The sequence below is a fragment of the Cavia porcellus genome, unplaced genomic scaffold (assembly GCF_034190915.1).
Source record: "Cavia porcellus strain 051 isolate PalLab524CR breed Dunkin Hartley unplaced genomic scaffold, mCavPor4.1 scaffold_28, whole genome shotgun sequence".
NCBI lineage: Eukaryota > Metazoa > Chordata > Mammalia > Rodentia > Caviidae > Cavia > Cavia porcellus.
Window position 1 is genome coordinate 19476742 of NW_026947511.1, and position 18425 is coordinate 19495166.

Genomic DNA, 18425 nt, shown 5'->3' on the forward strand with positions numbered 1-18425 from the left:
GTTCCTTTCACACTTCATTAGGTCCCTTACAAAACCTTAATGCTTGAGCCAAACCTGAGAAGACAGTTATCACAAGGAAAGAATCAGAATTTTGTTAAGCACATGTGCCCAATATAAAAATATCAGGTCTAAAGGACAGAGAGAGCTTTATTTTTCAGAAGCTTAAAAAGCATTTTGACAGTTATATTTTAACACTGTCAGAAAATTAGGGATTAAGAAAACAGGACAAGAGAATGCACTGTCACATTGTACAGACTGGCTTAATCTTTTTTCTTGATAGAAGATTTTAAAATGCATAATAAGTAAACAGTAATGTTCCTAAATACAGAGATGTGAATGTTGCATTATTGTTGGGGGAAAAAAGTTGGCGTCTAGGGATTGGTTTTTAACTATACTTATCTTACTACGATATCAGTATTTACCTTGGGAGGGATTATAATGCCAAATCTGTGAAGGCTCAAAATCTAGTTTTGCTGCTTCTTAGTTATGGTCTCAAACTGGCAAAATTCCTGCAAGATTTAGTTTCTTTATCAGTAAAGGGGGGCAATAGTTATCTTCCTCCTAGGATTATAATAAGATTTATATCATTTGGCATACTGTGAGCATTTAATTCTAAATAGGATGTTATGCTCTATTTTACCTCTCTCTTATAAATCGTTTTCCTTAACAATCTCTCTCAAGTATTTCTATTCCTACCATTTGAGTTTTTGTTGATGGAACTTTTTTTTAATCACCCAAGGTTAAGAAACAAATCTACCTACAAACTGATGAAATATGTGTATAAGAAAATGACTATAACGTATTGTTATACTATATGTAAAGATTGTGCTTTGGAGGAAGTTACACTTGTGTGCAAAACAGAATGATGCAAAATTTCAATAGATATACATAGCCTTAAAAATCAATTTCACTCATAATTTCACCTGCAAATTTTAGTCAGTATATTAAATAGTAATGTTTTAAAAAATAAATTTTGTGATTCAGTAGTGTAGATCCTTGAACATTAAATATAAACCATAAAGTGCTAAGTAATATACAAGATTATTTCTACTATAATGCCTTGTTACAGTAAATTTATAATATCAAATTAACATCACTCAGCAAATTAAAATACACATTTTTATTCACTGGGATTCAATTTGAAATGTATATGGAAAGTAAAAAATGCTTTCTAAGAAGTTATAACAACATACACAATAGACATTAAGTCAACAAATAAAACAAACAAGATTTTTAGAAGTCTTCCCACAATTTCATCTTCTAAACTTTGGGGAGTGGTCGTAGAAATTAATATCCAGTTTTTGCCAGTCATATTCAGAATACTCCTGTTGCCTAGGGAATAAAAGAGAAAAGTATCCTCAGATGAGTACATTTATAATTCTAATTCTTCCAACTCAATCTAACATTTGCATTATAAAAATATAGTGATGAAGAAGAAACACTCTGTAGTTCTTTTTAACCAACCACGGACTAAACGATTTTTCTCTTGTTTTGACCACATAAAGTCAAAAGTCACAGGTTTTTTCATAGCCAAACTTGCCTCTTTTTAAAGAGATAGCTCAAGCAACATCATAGTGATCATTCTCTTTTTTTTATGATCAGTATTTGTTGAGTATCAACAACATTTGTCACTTAATCATATTAATTGGGACTGATGAAGACCCTGTACTCTTCTAACCTGTATGATTAATGGTATTCCAGGAAGTGAAAATTTAAAGACACGGTAAAAGGTGTGTAGTGACCAAAATTTTTTTAAAATATTTTTTTACATTTTCATGATATTTCCTAAGATCTCTCCTGGTTTGATCACTTAATATGACATCAAATGTTTAATTTACTCCACATCTCTGTGTTACAGAAACAGCTTTTGTTTCTTGTCTTTAATAGTTGAGAATTTTATTTGTGGTCTGTTTTCTATGTTGTCAGAACATATCACTGAATGCCTATCAGGGAGTTTAGAATGATTCTTAACCTTTTTAGGTAATGCAAAAGCAAATTACACTGAAGTTCCTTATACACACACACATACACACACCTAAAATGAATGTCAATATTTGTAAAAAGTGGCAATATTTGGATAATAAAATATTTTATCTATTTTCACTTAAATTCAAAATGGAATCAGGCACAGTGATGCACATCTTAACTGGAATCAGGAGAACTCTAAGCTCCAGCCTAGCCTGGGCAACCAAGAGCTTAGCAAGACTGTCACAAATTTTAAAAGGTGTGGGTTGGAGATGTACCTTAGTGCCAAGGTCCTGAGTTTCAATCTCCAGGATAAGCAAAATAAATAAATATAAAATCAGAAAGGCAGGTTTAGTTTTAAGACAAGACAAAAAGAGAGAAACATGAAAATTATACTAGTGTTATCTTCTTATCTTCGTTAATCTTTGCAATAACTTGTTCCATTCCCAGAGGAGGGAATGACTTGCTCTAAATTGCACAGCAATCACTGGCAAAGTAAGCATCTGAAATTTTCCCTACATTCAACACATTTGCCTGTATTTCAGCAACAAGAGGCAAGAATAATACATGGGTTGCCAGGTGACTATCCTCCCCTCCTGTGGCCTCATCCTTAGCGTGAGTTTCTGCAGTTTGTCCTCCCAGGCTCTCCACACACAGGGAGGGAGGAGTGGGCAGTGGACATAGATTGGTGCTCCTTTCTCACCTGAATGAATCCCAGGTGGTGGGAGGTGACAGCTCCTCGGTCTTTGCTGGGTCTGCTGTTGGAGACCAAAGTGCATGCGGCACAGGTGGTCTCTTAGCAACCTTGGCTCCTGCATTAAAGCACATTGCAAGGTTGAATTTGACTGCCAGGTAGGGGAGGAAGCGGAGGGGCAGGGAGTCCACATGGAGAAACTCTAAAATTACTTTCAAAAGAGACGGGAAGGAAATGTTGAAATGACTTTTGAAAATATGACATTTAATTTCATTTTATCACAGAACTGTACAGCTAAAACTGGAACAGTTGACAGAAAGATTGAGCTGAATTCTAGGATTTCCCTGGCAGGGCAAACATTCATCACACTTTTAAAAGGAATAATTCCTTCAAAATTATTTTAAATGAGCATTTAAATATTACAATATTTATTTGTGTATGAGATCATAACTTGTGAGACTGTAACTCTGATATTTTTCCAGCTCTAGGGATCAAACTGAGCCTCATGTACACTGTACCACTGAGCTACACCCCAGTCCCATATATTTGATTTTTACCTATTTTAAATTCTAGGATTTTGTATCACTATTATAAGCAAATTTGGATGCATAGGAGTAGATTTATTTACAAAAAATCAAGTTATGAAATATAACAACTGCTCTATATTTGAAATATAATAACTGCTCTATGAAATATAATGACTGCTCTATATTTTAATGCTTTAATTCTCCTTTGGATAATTAACACAAATGACATTATCATAAAATATGGAGATGTTACGGTCAAAAGCTTTTGTTGAAGGTATTTTTTTTTAATAATTTAAGTTTTTGTTGAGTATCCGTTATGTGAAACGACTGTACTCAGAAAACTCTCAGATTTTAGAATGTTTCATATACAAAATTATACATTACAGTGAAGGGACCAAAGTCTAAACACTAAATTCACTTATGTTTCAATATATACACCTTATCAACATAGGTTGAAGGTAATTTTATGCAATATTTTTAGTACTCTTGCATTTTTTTTTTTTGTCTTTTTCGTATTTTTATCGGTACCGGGGATCGAACTCACGACTGCCTGCTTGCAAGGCAGGCGCTTATGCCGCTGAGCTAAATCCCCAGCCCCAGTACTCTTGCATTTTGACTGTAACCCAACACATATAGTTGAGTGTGGAATTTCCAGTTGTGGTGTCATGTTGGTGCTCAGATTCTGGGGTTTTGAGATCAGGGATGCTCAACTTGTATATCATATATATTAAAAAGTAGAGCTATCACAAGTAGGTAATAAGTCACAGTGAATGAATTGTAAACTTAGTAAGACCTACCTGTAAACCATAAAGAGGAGCTACTATTTCATTTTCATTACAAAAAGAAAGATAAGGAGACTCCTTAAACAAACTGATTCAACCACAAAAAGGAGTATCATTTTTTCCATAAAAATGATGGCTACTACAAATGTCAAATCATGAAATCATGGAGATACTTCCTAGAGATGATTTTTTTTTTTTTTTTTTTTTGTAATGGGACTCAAACTCAGGACCTTGCACCTGCCAGGAAGGCAAAATGCCACTTAATTACATCCCCTGTCTGTCTTTTTTTGTACTGGGGATTAAGCCCAGGGCCTTGCACATACTGGTCAAGGGCTCTACTAGTGAATCATGCACCTAGCCTGAAAATGATTATAAATCATGCTTATGGCAAACCATTACACTCCTAAAGAAGAAATACCTTGCTACCTATTCCAGGACATACATACAAATAGTATTTATTTATCATATCAAAACTTGGAAACAAACTAAACGCCCAGTAGATAAACTGTGGGATAGTTACATAACTCTGTTACAGAGTAACAGAGTGAGTCTTATAATATTGGATTTGTTGAAAAAGCAAGGCACAAAACAAAACACACACATTTGTCAGTACTTCTATACAAAGTAGGAAGACAGTTAAAGTGCATCACTCAGGGTGTGATTACTGGTGGCAGTGGGGTAGGAGCTGCTATAAACATCAGGGTAGTGGTGACCAAGTGTGGACAGAGAAAGGGCTAAGCAGGAGCATACAACAATGTTACCTGTCCTCCTGGGTAACAGCATATTGGTCAGTTTATTTTTTATTTTTATTTTTTGTGGTACTGGGGCTGGAACTCAGGACCCTAGGGTTAGGGCTAGAGCTTGGCAGGCGGTATCCTCAGTCCTGGCAATCACTTTTTAATTACCTGTTAAACTGTACATAGAAATTGTATGCATTCTTCTGTCCATACATTAGACTCCAGAATTGCAACGTTTTTGTAAAACAGAAGAGTACACACAAATGTCAATGGTGGTGAGATAAGTTTGAATGGAAGGACTACGGGTGACTTCCCCCTTGGCTGTTTGTGTTTCTCACGTCCTTTCAGGAGGGTGTTGCCTCTATAATACCTGAAATCTAAAGAAAGTAAACCAGTTACTGCCAGCCTTTTCCTCTCTCCATGTACTTCAAAGTAATTTATGCTCATTGTATTTTTGTGAAGCCAATCATTATAACAAATGTGAACAAAAGGAGAGTTAAATTTATCAGCAAAACATTTTACTGAAAATATGTAATTTATATAACCAACAACACATTGTCTTTTGCTAAAGAACATGTTTCTGCCTCATTCAAAGTACTGTGAGAAACAGGAACTTCTGTGGTTCCTGTTTGGTTCTTCTCCAGTTTCTAGATTTAAAGTTACTGCAGCAACACAAATCTTTACTGTCACAGTCGGTCAACACACACACACATACACACACACACACACACACACACACACACACACAGATCACACAGATTGTACTGTGGAGCAAAATCATGAGTATTACAATGCTTGATGTATATTAATTTTTAACTCTGCTAAAGTCTTGATAATCTAGTGTTTGTTTTTTTTTCTTTTAGAGTTAAGAAACATTCTTGGAGTGGGGAAGTTATTTAATAGCAATTTCAGGATAAACATTTTCTAGTGTTTTTTATCTGGGGGGGTGAAGGGAAAGTAAAAAGAACTGAGATGTCCTACGTACGTGTACCAACTTGCTGCAATTAGTATAATCATTATGTACTGCAAACATATCCTAATAAAAATTAAAGTTTAAAAATACATCTTCAGCCAGGGATTTAGCTCAGTGGCATAAGCACCTGCCTGGCAAGCATGAGGTCATGAGTGTGATCCCTGGTACCAAAATAAATTAATAAATATAAATAAAAATGCACCTCAAGCTGGGTGTGGTGGCACACAGCTGTAATCCCAGCACTCAGGAGGCTGAGGCAGGAGGATTGGTTACAAGTTCGAGACCAGCCTGGGCTACAAAGTGAGCTCGAGGCCAGCCTGAACTGCAGAGTGAGACTATCTCAAAAAGATAAAAGCAAAAATAAGAAACAAAAAAAAAATACACCTCAAATATACACATATTTCAGACAAATTATAGCACTTTAAAAATTATGATACAACAAATTCAGTGTGCCTATCTAAAGACGTTGGTCTTATCTTGGATGTAGTAGTTTTAAAATCATAGTTAAAATGACATGACCTCCAATTTTCAGTATGACATCTTGGGTTATTTGGGGCCAAGTGCATTTTATATTGAAACTTCAGAAAGTCACAAAGAACTTCCCTTCCTGCTTGAATGGTTCTGTCTCTCTTTTTAGAGAGTGCAGTGGAAATCATCTCATTATTTTTTAGATAGATGGAGAGCAGCGATAACTCCTGGTTTCTAGGAGTGGGACTTCATTAAATTCTTTGTTCTTGGCTTGGCCACCAATTTACCAGCCCTGGCCTTTGAATCTCCCCTTTCCTCTTCTCTCAGTCTATCATCTATCATCTGGCTATCACCACCTACCTATAATTGATCTATCCATCTATCTAGTCTTTCAAATCAGTCCTGACTCCTGGAGCCACAGAAACAGAGCATTTTCTAAACAGCTTGGTCCCCAGGAAAAAATAAAACAACAGTAATAAAAACCCTTTATGACATAAAATACCATTGATTGCCCTTTTCTTAATTTTTTCCAATCCTTATCATTTCCCTTTACTGGATGTGGATTTTTGGTCCAGACAAATAACAGAATACAGTCTTAAAGTCTCTTCTGCAATCAAAAGAAAAATACTTTTCATTGGATTTGAGTTTATAGTCTTTAACATCAGGGTCACTTTTCAAAAATATTTTCTTTTTTCAACAGGAATTTTCTAATCCTACTCCTTGTTTCCATCCATTTGTCTAACAGTTAAGATAATATTCACAGAAGTTCCCTAGAGAGACACATGCTGAAAAGTGAGCTGATTGAAATCTTTTTTTTCTCAGTACTAGGGATAGAACTTAGGGCCCTTCCACCGAACTTCACCCTGAGCTCTATTTTTTTTTTCCAGACAAGATCTGACTAAGTCACCAAGTTGCCCAGGTTGTACTCAAGCTCACAATCCTCCTGCCTCAGCCTCCCACTGAGTACTGGGATTTCAGACATTCACCAACATACTCAGTTGAAACCTGCCCATTTTTGCTCAACAGATCACTTAAGTAAATCATGATAACTATCACTTATTGAGGGATCTAATATGTGCCCTGTCCTAATTATGTACTGTTTGGAGGTGAAGGACTCAGAGTAGCCTGAGACTGTCAGGATTCTACACCAGGGCCCAAACTCTAACGTAGGACACTCCAGCCCCTGGTTGCCCTTCGCCTTCAGTTACGCTTGATTTATTAATGATTTCAAGAAGTTACTCTTGAGAGGGTCTGTATTAGACTGGAAATTGACTATGCCACATAGTTACATAGCCATTTGTAGACCTTGCTCCTTCTGTAGACCGTGCTTCCTTCCTATAAATGTAAACTGCTTATTGAACAATGGGATGGATGGTCTTGCCATTACCTTTGTGACCCCTCAGTTTCCCAGAATATCTTAACAAGAATGAGCTGTTAATTTGTACCCATCAGAACAATCTTCCCTTTGTCCAAAGGACATTCCCATACCACAAGTACAAACTTGCTGTGTAGCAGTGAGGGAAATATACTTTTCAATTATCTATTTGTCATTATCTATCTATCATCAGTCTAGTAGTATTTGAGACTGAATCCAGGGGTGCCTTATCCCTGAACTATATACACAACCCTTTTATTTTTTTTATTTTTTTTATTTTTTTTTTTTGCCTTAGGTAGCTTTATTATTATTTTTTTTTTTTTTTTAAATTTTATTTAAGGAGAAAAGAAAAAAAAAGCAGGGAAAGGGTACAAGTTATACAGATTTACAGAAAAAAAATGAACAGTAGGAAATCACTAGTTAATGGATTACATATTGTCATCTTAGAAATAATTGTTCAAGTCACAAAATTAAAGCTTGTAAAGTGGACATTCCATCAATGATACTGCAAACAGTTCTGTTCATTGATCCAATAAAACTCTGTGATATCATTTTCTGTCTTATACACTTAAATATACATGCAGTTATATAGTTTAGAGTACTTTCTTTTCCTCTCTTTTGTACCATAACTATTACACATTTTGGGTTTCATTGCTCCCACGGTTCTTATTACTTTTTTGGAAGAGAGTAAAACCAAATGTGACATAACAGAACAGAATCGGTCAAGTCAAAAGGGTGGACATAATAGATAATGTAAAAACATAATACAGGTGATCAACAATGGTTACCATAATGTCTCCCGCTATCTCTAATAGAATTGCCTATATCATTAGTTATAATACAATTGAACAAAACAGTAAAGAATAAAACCGACAAAACCAAAACATTGGAGACATTGTAGGTCTTCAAAAGTAGATAAAAGTCAACAAGAATGGGCGTCATAATGAATCTCATTATCTTCACAGCTGATGCCTAAACTTTCGAACCTGATACTATCCAGCAAAACAGAATAGGGGAACATCAGTTAAAAACCAGATGGTGAGAGTAATACAGGGCTTTAAATCAAGGTAATGAAAAGTCAAAATGGGTTACTATAATATATCCTGCTATTTTTTTCCTTTAATTAAAAGGATAAAGATAAAAAAGTAAATAATGGAGTGGAGATTGAGATAAAAGAGGGCATAACAATGAAACAGCGCAGATTAAAACATAACCATTTAAGCAGAATAGTGTTTCACCACCAGATAATCCTAACCTAAAAGTAGTTACCATATTGTTTCTTTCTTTGAAATCCTTGAGTACAACTTCGTATACTGTAGCATTAAGTATATCAAAACAATGTAAAACCATTCAAGAGAATGACAGCATTACAGAGTATTTAGAATCGACTAACAGAAAATGAACAATGGTTTCTGTATAATCTCCTTGTCTTTAAAAGGTTTTTGCTTATACTATCGTACATAATAAAATCCAATAAGATACAGCCTATTTAGACCATTGGAGACAGAAGGACAAAAGCTAGATGAGACTTCAAAACAAGATGATACTAAATCAGTATTACCTATTAAGATGTCATTTTCTCCAAAATAGCTGTTCCTATCATCCAATCTTCTCTGCCTCATTTCTGTTAAGCTCTTTTTCTGTCAGTAGCTGTCAGTTTGTCTTCTTCATTTTGTTCTCTGCTCCATTTGTTGTGGCCTCCCCGCCACTATTTCTGGGTTCTTTGTATTTTTCTTTTTTTAGAATATCCTGCAATACTTTCTGTAGAGTTGAATTGGTGGTTGCAAATTCCCCCAGTTCCTCTTTATCCTGGAAGCACCTTGTTTTTCCATCAATTTCCAGGGACAGTTGTGCAGGATATCTCAATCTTGGCTGGAGATTATTATCTTTCAAAGCTTGAATTATTTCCCCCCACGCTCTTCGTGATTTGATGGTTTGTGCAGAGAAATCTGCTGTAATTCTGATGGGTGTTCCCTTGTAAGTGGTCTGTTTCTTGTCTCTTACAGCTTTTAATATTCTGTTCTTGTATTGAATTTCTGGAATTTTTATTATTATATGCCTGGGTGTTGCTCTGTTTGGGTTGTAGGTAGCTGGGGTCCTGTATGCCTCATACATCTGAGTATCTTTACCTTTTGCTAAATTAGGAAAATTCTCCTGGATTATTTCTGTGAGTAGCTTTTGTAGTTGACTTGTTTGTGTCCCTACTTCTTCTTTTATGTTCTTAATCCTTAAGTTATGGATCCTCTTATCATCTTCTTGTCTTTGTATTATTGCTGTTTGTTTCTTTGTTATTTTTAAGAAGTTTTTCATTTCATTCTCCCATATTACAAGTCTGCCCTCCAGTTCAGATAGTCTGTCCTTAGTTTCTTTCAAGCTGTTATGCCAGTCTTCGATAGACTTCTTAGTATCTTGGTAGTCCCTTTGAACCTGCTTCACGTATTCTATGCTTTCTCTGTTTTCTCCATCAAACAATTCTCCCCTTTTTTTCTGTTCTTCCATTCCACCACCTGTTTTTTCTTGGGTGGTACTTAGCATTTCTCTAACTATTCTGCATACTTCTAGTTTCAGGTCGTTGATAACTTCATTCCTGAATTGGTCTATGAGGCTCTCTATATGGTGCCTTATGTATATTGGTGCGGTGTCTGCTATTGCCTGTTTCTCAGAATGGGGGCTGAGGGGCCTTTCTTGTTGCTGCCTCTTCCCATGCTGCCTCTTCTTCTCTGTTCCTTATATATGCAAGCTTATATAAGAGGCCCAGCTTCTCTCCCAGTCAGCCATAGCCTGATCGAATTGCGCCAGTTAGGTGTTCCCGCTCACCGCTGCGCACCAGGGAGTTACGGACCAGGCAGCCTACGCGTCTCCCCTCCCGGCCACCGTCAGGCTCTGGGATCTGGGTTGGGACAGTCTACCAGGTCCGCCGGCAGCGTCACGCAGGCCAGGCACTTTTCACCAATCCCGCCCGAGAGGGGGATGTGTGGCTGGAGTCGCCACCGCGCCCTGCTCCCGCAGGACTGCTCGGGCCCAGAAAGTCCTCTGCTGGAGTCAAACTGTGGTAGAGTGTCAGTTTCTCTCACTCACCTCACCACAAGTCAGTGCATGCCTCCCTGCCGTTCGCAGATTCCCGTTCTCAAGCTTCCGCGCGTCTCTCTCCTTGCCGAGCCGCTGTAGAGGCAGCCAGCCGCTGCGCGGCGGGAAACCCAAATCGCGGCTTACAATGGCGCGGTTCCAGCCTCCACACCGAGTCTTTTCTGTTCCTGTTTTAGCACCAGGACTGCATTCCAAGTTGGCTTCTCTCAGCCCAGTTCGTTCCTGAGTCAGCAGAGCATATCTCCACCTGCTTATGTCTCCTTAGTCCGCACCATTCCTGGCTTCTGAGCCGAGTCTTTCAGAGAGCCGCCGGTAGTTGCTGTTATCTGTCCGCCTTATTTTTTGAACACTGAGTCCTACTGTTACCCAGGATGGCCTCAAATTTGGAATTATCCTGCCACAGTCTCCTGAGTGGCTGGGATTACAAGTGTGTTCCAATGTATCTGGCCTCTCTTATTCTTGTATGCTGCTTTGTTTCTAATCACTGGCCATCTTGTACCTAGCAAGTTGTACTTGGTAGTTGCAAGAAGACTGATTTACCATTTTAGTGAGGCTTTAGGTAATTCATGTAACTCTCTGTTCCTCAGTTAACACTTCTGTGAACTGGGCAGGGGTAATAATAATTCCTACTTCATAATACAGTGTGAGAATTAAATAATCCTTGTACCTAGGAAATAAAAAATAAGTGGTGACAATCATTACTGATTGTAGTCTGTCATGTTACCTACTAGACTATATGTTTTACATGAATCATTCTCAGGCTTCTTAAGCACCTAGACACATGTAAGGGTCAAACTCTTACACATCTTTTGAGACTCAGTGTTACCTCCTCTGTGGTCCCCTCTGACCCCTTCATGCAGAATTTATTTTGCACTTGTCGGTAACATGCTGCCAGTTGGTACACTGGATTACAGCTGTCTACATCCAAAATCCCAGAGAGCTGCTGTCTTCCTCAAAGGGAAGGTGGCCTAATCCACTCCAGATGCCAGGACTTCACAGTCTGGGTCACTAATTAGTTCTCAACAATTACTGACTTAATAACTGCACTTCTGGTGGATGCTTTCTTGGAAGACTGAACATTCATGTTATTCAAATGATTCTTGTAAGAAGAAATACTACATACAAAGATTCCTTTTCCCAGAAAATAGTTTTAAACATAAAACCCCAAAGTTGAGTATTCTAAACTTGCCTCACTTTGGAATATGTCTCCTTTTTGTCCTAAAGTTATATTCAATGGAATTGACTTTTCAAAACTAGAAAAAGTATATGAAAATTATGTCTTAATATTTTTGTCTTTGTTATTGTTTGTAATTAGGGAACTGTCAAGCATTTGAAGGACAACATAAAGCATGGCACAGGATCTATACGGCTTTAGGACAAGAGTGTCTTGTTGGGATGGTCACCATTTCTAGGGCACAGCAGACATCTGCCCCACTTAAATTCCTCAAATTTGAGTGATTTAGGAGTTAATGGGACACCTGAGCATATTCAGTGGTAAATGGATTTTATATGTTGCACATTTCTGATATTTGAGTTCAAGTTGTATTTACTGAACTAATTAAGGTCCCACTAAAGTCTGTGCAAAGCTGAATAATATCAGAAAGAATTTAACACGTCTGAGAAATTTACTTATCAGTGACTTAAGCCTTGCAAGAGAGAGTGTTCACATGAGAATATGACTTAAATGACGTTAGCCCTGAACATTGTTGTAGCTTGTTTCTTGACTAAGACATGAACTCAAAGCAATTTTCTTCTTTCCAGCTAAGAAAAGCAATAGTAGTCAAAGACCTGAAGTATTTAAAAGATGTTGGCACCAGAAATGATATTTGATCTTTCATAAATGTCTCATTTGACAGAACTACAGAGATATGTCAGAGATCACGCAGTTGTTCCTTTCTAGAGCTAACTTCATAATTGCCTTAGCAATTTCTTAATATTTATGGCAAATTGGACCCTGTTTTCCCAGACTTAGCTATTTGGAAAGATTCTGTCTTCACCACTTTCCAACATTTGATGCAAGGACAAAGTATGACCAGCAAGTCAATAATAAAGTAAATCACAAGTGACAACTAGAAATTTGGGTGGGGAAAGTTCACAAGACAAAGAACTTGAGCAAGTAAACTTTGACTGAGAGGAAAAAAATGTTTGGTCACAGATGGTCAGTCAGCAAGGTAGAATGAGGAGAGAGTGCAGGATTTGGAGCTGGATGGAACTGGTTTTAGATCCTGACTCTGGCACTATTAGCTCTGTGACCTTGAACGAGGTACTTAACCTAAAATGCTACTTCAGCTGAAGAGCAGAGATAACATCCCTACAAGGGTGTGAAAGGATTTAATTCATAACAGTTAAGTGCCTACACACTCACACACACACACATACACTTTGGTTTTAGTCTCATAAAACTTCATGAGGTGGAATATTAAAACCACCATTTCTTTAGAGAGAGCCAAACCCAAAGAGGTTAAGTAATCTGCCTGGGGTCACATACTTAGCAGCAGATGCCTGGGGATATGGATAGGGAGCTGCTTGGCTCCAAAGCCCACAGCCTTGATCTTTGGATACCATGGAATTGGTAAAAATGTAAGCCAAGAGCCCAGCATGCTGCCTGACACTGCACAAGGAGTGAACAGGGGAAACGGCAGAAGCAGAAAGAAGGTGTGGGAGGGTGAGGCGGGCTGAGAAAGATGCGGGTTGCCTGGCAGCTCTCATGAGCGCTCCTGATCAACAGCAGGCTCCAGTGTGACAGCAGTGTTCCAGACTTGTCAGGAGCCCCTGTATCTCATCGCTTTTGGCTCTATTGCTTATCCTTCTTTCCAGGTTGATATTTCTCCAATTTTCACTTTCCCAAACCTCCAATGGCCATGCTTCCAATGGTTTCAGTTCATATCCTGACCATAAAATTATGCATTGCCCCTAAAAGGCCTAAGTTACTCAGCTATGGATGGATGCTGCCATTAAGAAATATTCTAGATCCCAAAATATCAAGACATCGTCAACTTTCTCCCTGCCAAGTTTCCCAACAGTCCTCTCCCCCACAATGAACCACATTGTAGTAAATTTGTCTTTTTCCTTTTTATCGGTATCAGGGATCGAACTCACAACTGCCTGCTTGCAAGGCAGGCACTTATGCCGCTGAGCTAAATCCCCAGCCCCTGTTGTAGTAAATTCTTACAAGGCCAAGTGAAAAGCTGGCGTTGACTTAATAACTGCACTTAAAGTAGATGCTATCTCGGAAAACTAAAAGCCACCCATGAGTCATCCTTCAAATGATACGAAGACATAGAATTGGGAATGAGGTGGGTTCATTGTTAGCTCTGTGGGGTTTTGTATCTGCAGAACTCAGCTAGCCAAACAAATGTCATTCTCAGGTTGAGGGGGAGGAACAGAAAAAGTGATGAATCTCTGGGTTTGTTGAGTTCTCAAATGTATTTGGCAAAACCTCTTAAACTGTCTATTTGCCCTGCAATACAAATTTCCTGCAGAAATTCACTGCTGCCATTAAAATGTTTTTTAGGTGCTCATGTAATTTCTGAAACCAGCTGGATGTTCTTCTTCAGGGTCAAGTATGGTTGAGAAAGTAGATAACTGAGTGGGAGAACATAATTTCAAGTTTCAGTGAAAGACTCCAGATAAGAAACAATAACTCCAAGCATTTAGCCCAGGGCTTACAAACAAGCAGGTGCTCAGTGATTTGAAGGAGGTAATGGAGATGAGACAGAACTTTAAGGCATGTTCTTCGAAGCTCACAGTCATTACTGAGAAGGGGATGCCCCAAAGAGGAGCCTGAAAATTAAGAGCAAGCCCATGCTGACTGTTATCAGAGTTACTCATAAAATGACTACTTCCTGCCATAATAAAAGTTTATGGGCCCCTCCCTAGCCTATATTTGCACCTAGTAGAAATTTAATACATCTTTACAGAATGAAAGCTTGTAGAGGAAAATACAATCTCATCCTACCTCCTAAGTCACAGAATCATACTCCTTTCTGGCCTACCCAGACATGTAGGAGGTGATCTAATGTAGTGAGAAAGGAATCCATTCTCTGGAATGCTCATTATAATATAGCAGGCAAGGTCTAGCAAGTAACAGCTTATGTTGGAAAATCGTTTTTGGTGCTTCACCCTCATTGATCTTAGCTTTAGCCTTCATGTCCTGCACTGCTAACAGTATACCCCCTTCCAGGCCTTCATCCCCAGCATTTGCATCACTTACATCATCCTAAAAGTGAAGATAGATATTGACTAAAAACAGTAAAATTTCAGTGTTGCCTCTATGTGTCAGTGTAATGTTGCCATCAAAGATCACAGTTGGAGGCTCTGGACTTGAATTTGAAACAAATGATAGAGATATTTAGGGAGACTTGAGAAAAATCTGAGTGAAGGATTTAAAAAATAATATAAAAACAGTTGTCACTCTAGTGGGACGCTTATATATGTTGTGAGTAAACCCTGTAGCCCTGTGAATGGGTTATGATTCTCATTTCACAAATAAAGAAACTGCAACTGACAGTGGTTGGGTACTGCTTAAAGTCATACAACTTACAAGAAGAAAAAAGCAGAGTTCCAACCCCAACCCACATTTGACTCTAATTCACTGTAATGCCTTCGTTGTGCAATATATCTTGGTGCTTGATGCACATATTCGGGAATCAAACATACCAAAGCTGAAAGCTATATCCACCATGTTTCCTTGAAAATAAGACCCAATCAGAAAATAGCCTTAAAACCTAAAAATCAAAACTGTCAGCCCTAATCACCCTATCCATGCCCTACCTGCCATTACTGAATAGTCCCTCTGCAAGGCAGCTAGTGCAGATATAGGTTGATTGGGACTGGCATTTTTTTAAATCTTGATTTCAAGGCTGATTATTTTCCAGGTAGGACTTATTTACAGGGAAACAAGGCATGTCCTAAAGGATTGGATTGTCACATTTCAGCTCCACTCATAAACACCAAACAAAGCATCTGCCTCTCTGGACTTCAGATGCCTCCCTTTCCAGAAAACACAGTGACTCACTTTACAGGACTTGCAGAAGCAATTGTTTCAAAGAAGGCTGCAATGACAAAACCTTTGGCTAAAATACAAGGACGTAATGAACCCCATGCAGAAAGACGGTACCCTCTCTGACCCTAACCTGCAACATGGAAAAATCACAAGCGTGCGTGCCTGCCTTATGCCTCCCCCTGCATACATCTCCCACATGTGCACATTCACTTTGCATCACTGGAACTCGCTCTGGAGAGAAAACACAGGGAGATGAGAGTACAACGCTGTAGCCACAAGGCTTGGTTAGGTAATTCACGTACGGTGTTATTCATCCTTTACTTCTCTTCCTGCCTTTATTTAGCATAAAGAAATGAAAAGAGTAAGATTTTAATTCATTAATCACTTATAATCAGCTTTATAAAACTTGGCAAGATGTTAAAATGCAAGAACTAGAGGCTTTGGAGTTTTACGCTATAATATTCTCCTTCTATCAGATGCAAACAAGAGACGCCAAAGTTTCCTCCTACAGCAACATTTAAAAATGCTACAGTTTCTGTAAAAAAGCAATACTTACTTTGAGGGTTCTGTAAGTGAAGTCCAAAGTCGAGAGAATGAGCTCTCTCTTGTGAAAAACACCATATGTTCCTTGTGGATCACAAAGTCACTGGGCTGTTATTAATAACTGGCTCAGAGCTTATGAAGAAACATGAGCCAAAATGTCACGGGAGGCGGCAAGGGGAAAGGAACTGACAGACACAGGTGGAATAAATTATGACAAAAATATACCTACACGGGACCTGAAATAAGCCATGAGGAGGGGACCAGCTCCTCCATCATGAACAGGACCGTGTGTGAAATGTTCTAAGAGTTAAGCCAGCCAGCAAAAATATCCTTAGTATGCAAATCATCACCAGTTATTTAATGTTTTACTGTCCTTTGCTCTTTTAATTAAACATTCCTTTTCTGCAGATATCTGAATATCTTTTCAAATTTGTACATTGTACTTTACTTTGACTTCTCCATTTTCAAAATATGTCAACAAGTGGATTTTCAAAAATATATTACCTTTGGGGATGAGGGTTACTAGGGACTGAATCCAGGGCCATCATAATGAGCTACATCCTCATCCCTTTTTTCTTTCAAGATAAGGTCTTGCTAAATTGCCTGGGTTAGTTTCCAACTTGCAATCCTCTGGCCTCACCGTCCTATAGAGCTGGGATTATGGGAACCTAGCAAGACATTTGGCTTATTAGTTTTTTAACAGTTTCTTTACCTGTAAGCATATTAGCTTCCTTTTCTTTGGGATCCCTACCAACTTCCCAGAAAAGGTGGGGGGGCATTAAGGGAAATGGATCTTGGGACAGTATCACACATAAAAGGTATTCGGTAGAATTAACATGGTAAAAATAGGGCTAAAACCTATCTTCTGGTTTATCACGATTCTCTCTTTTTGCAAAGCTATCTTTCAAAACTTTCCAAGATTGTGCCTTTATCATCTCCCACAACTAACATTAAATTGTTCAGACCACTAATAGTATGCCTTTAGACCTAAATTTCAGCAGAGACTGGCTCAGCCTCTGTTGAGTGTTACAAGAAAACTATTAGACAAAAGTCACTGAAATCTATAGAGGGACTTGTAGACACTGAATGGAGCAACACTTGTTAAATTACTTCATTCTTATTTTTTAGCCGTCTTTACCCTCGCTTAAGCCTGATGGATGCTCTTTTTTTCAAACTGAACCCCTTTTGAACTAAACACTATCATAGAGTGGTAAGGCCAGCTTCAGACTTTATGAGAGTCAGTAGAACAACTGTTAGGAAGAGAAACTGATAAATTATTGACCACCAGTTGAGCAAATGGGTGAAGAGTACAGCTGATACAGGGCCGTTAGTTGTTTTTGTTTTTAATTTTTCACACCCCGATCAGTTCATATACAGTTGTACATCAGTGATGGCAATAAATTCTGATAAATGCATTGTTAGATGATTCTATCATTATAGAAATATAGATTGTATTTACACAATCCAGGATGCTATTGGTCAATCACTCAGTGTGGCCCTGAGATGTATAAACTTATACACTTTGCCTCTAACACCCATTTCTGTTGGTAGAGACCATTCTCTTTTATTTCTTACACTTCAAAAATGGTTGCAGTTAAGCCGAGTGAGGTGGCATGTGTTTGTAATCTGAGAGCCCTAGGAGGCTAAAGCAGGAGAATCACAAGTTCCAGTCCGGCCTAGGTGATTTAGCAAATCCTTATCTCAAAATATATATTTTTTTGGTTTAAATGTAGAAATGGCTGGAGATGTACCTCAGTGCAAAAGCCCTGGGTTCAATCCTAAGAAACACACACACACACACACACACACACACACACACACAAGTTTAAAGTTAAAAACTGCTGTTGAGTATCAAAAAAAGTGGTGCATTGGGGCTGGGGATTTAGCTCAGCGGCATACCGATAAAAACGAAAAAGACCAAAAAAAAAAAAAAAAAAGTGGTGCATTAAATTATTAATTTCAACTATTTTTCTCCAAAATCATTTAAATAAATCCTTTTCAGTTTTTATTATTAAGCAGAACCACACTTGATAAGCACGTGTTGTCAGAGGAATTACTGAATCCATAATCAAACCTTCAAAGAAAAGAATTCAAGCAGCAACACACTGCCTTCTCCTGAGTCCACTGCTCAACCTGGTGCCCTGGGAACAGCAGGAGGAAGATTTCAGGCCCTGCCACCTGAGAGCAAGGCCAGAGTTGAAAAAGCCTTGCTCCTGTGTTTCCAAGGCACAGGGCCCAGTAAGCAAAGCTTTGTGTGAGGAAGGAGACT

General features: G+C 38.2%; 1 protein-coding gene across 4 annotated transcripts; it reads right to left on the reverse strand.

Annotated features, from left to right (window-relative positions):
* Positions 1-1105: 1105 nt before the first annotated feature.
* Mrln (myoregulin) lies at positions 1106-16443 on the reverse strand. 4 transcript variants are annotated; one of them, XM_063239529.1, is made up of 5 exons: positions 16170-16443; positions 9083-11275; positions 4874-5082; positions 2669-2777; positions 1106-1332 (listed from the first exon to the last, which is right to left on the reverse strand). In XM_063239529.1, exons 4-5 carry the CDS (start codon positions 2742-2744, stop codon positions 1172-1174), a joined length of 237 nt encoding a protein of 78 aa, XP_063095599.1. In that variant the 5' UTR covers positions 2745-2777; positions 4874-5082; positions 9083-11275; positions 16170-16443; the 3' UTR covers positions 1106-1171. The 4 variants fall into 4 exon arrangements, with proteins under 4 accessions (XP_063095599.1, XP_013012005.1, XP_063095600.1 ...); XM_013156551.2 differs by lacking the exon at positions 9083-11275; XM_063239530.1 differs by lacking the exon at positions 4874-5082.
* Positions 16444-18425: the final 1982 nt, after the last annotated feature.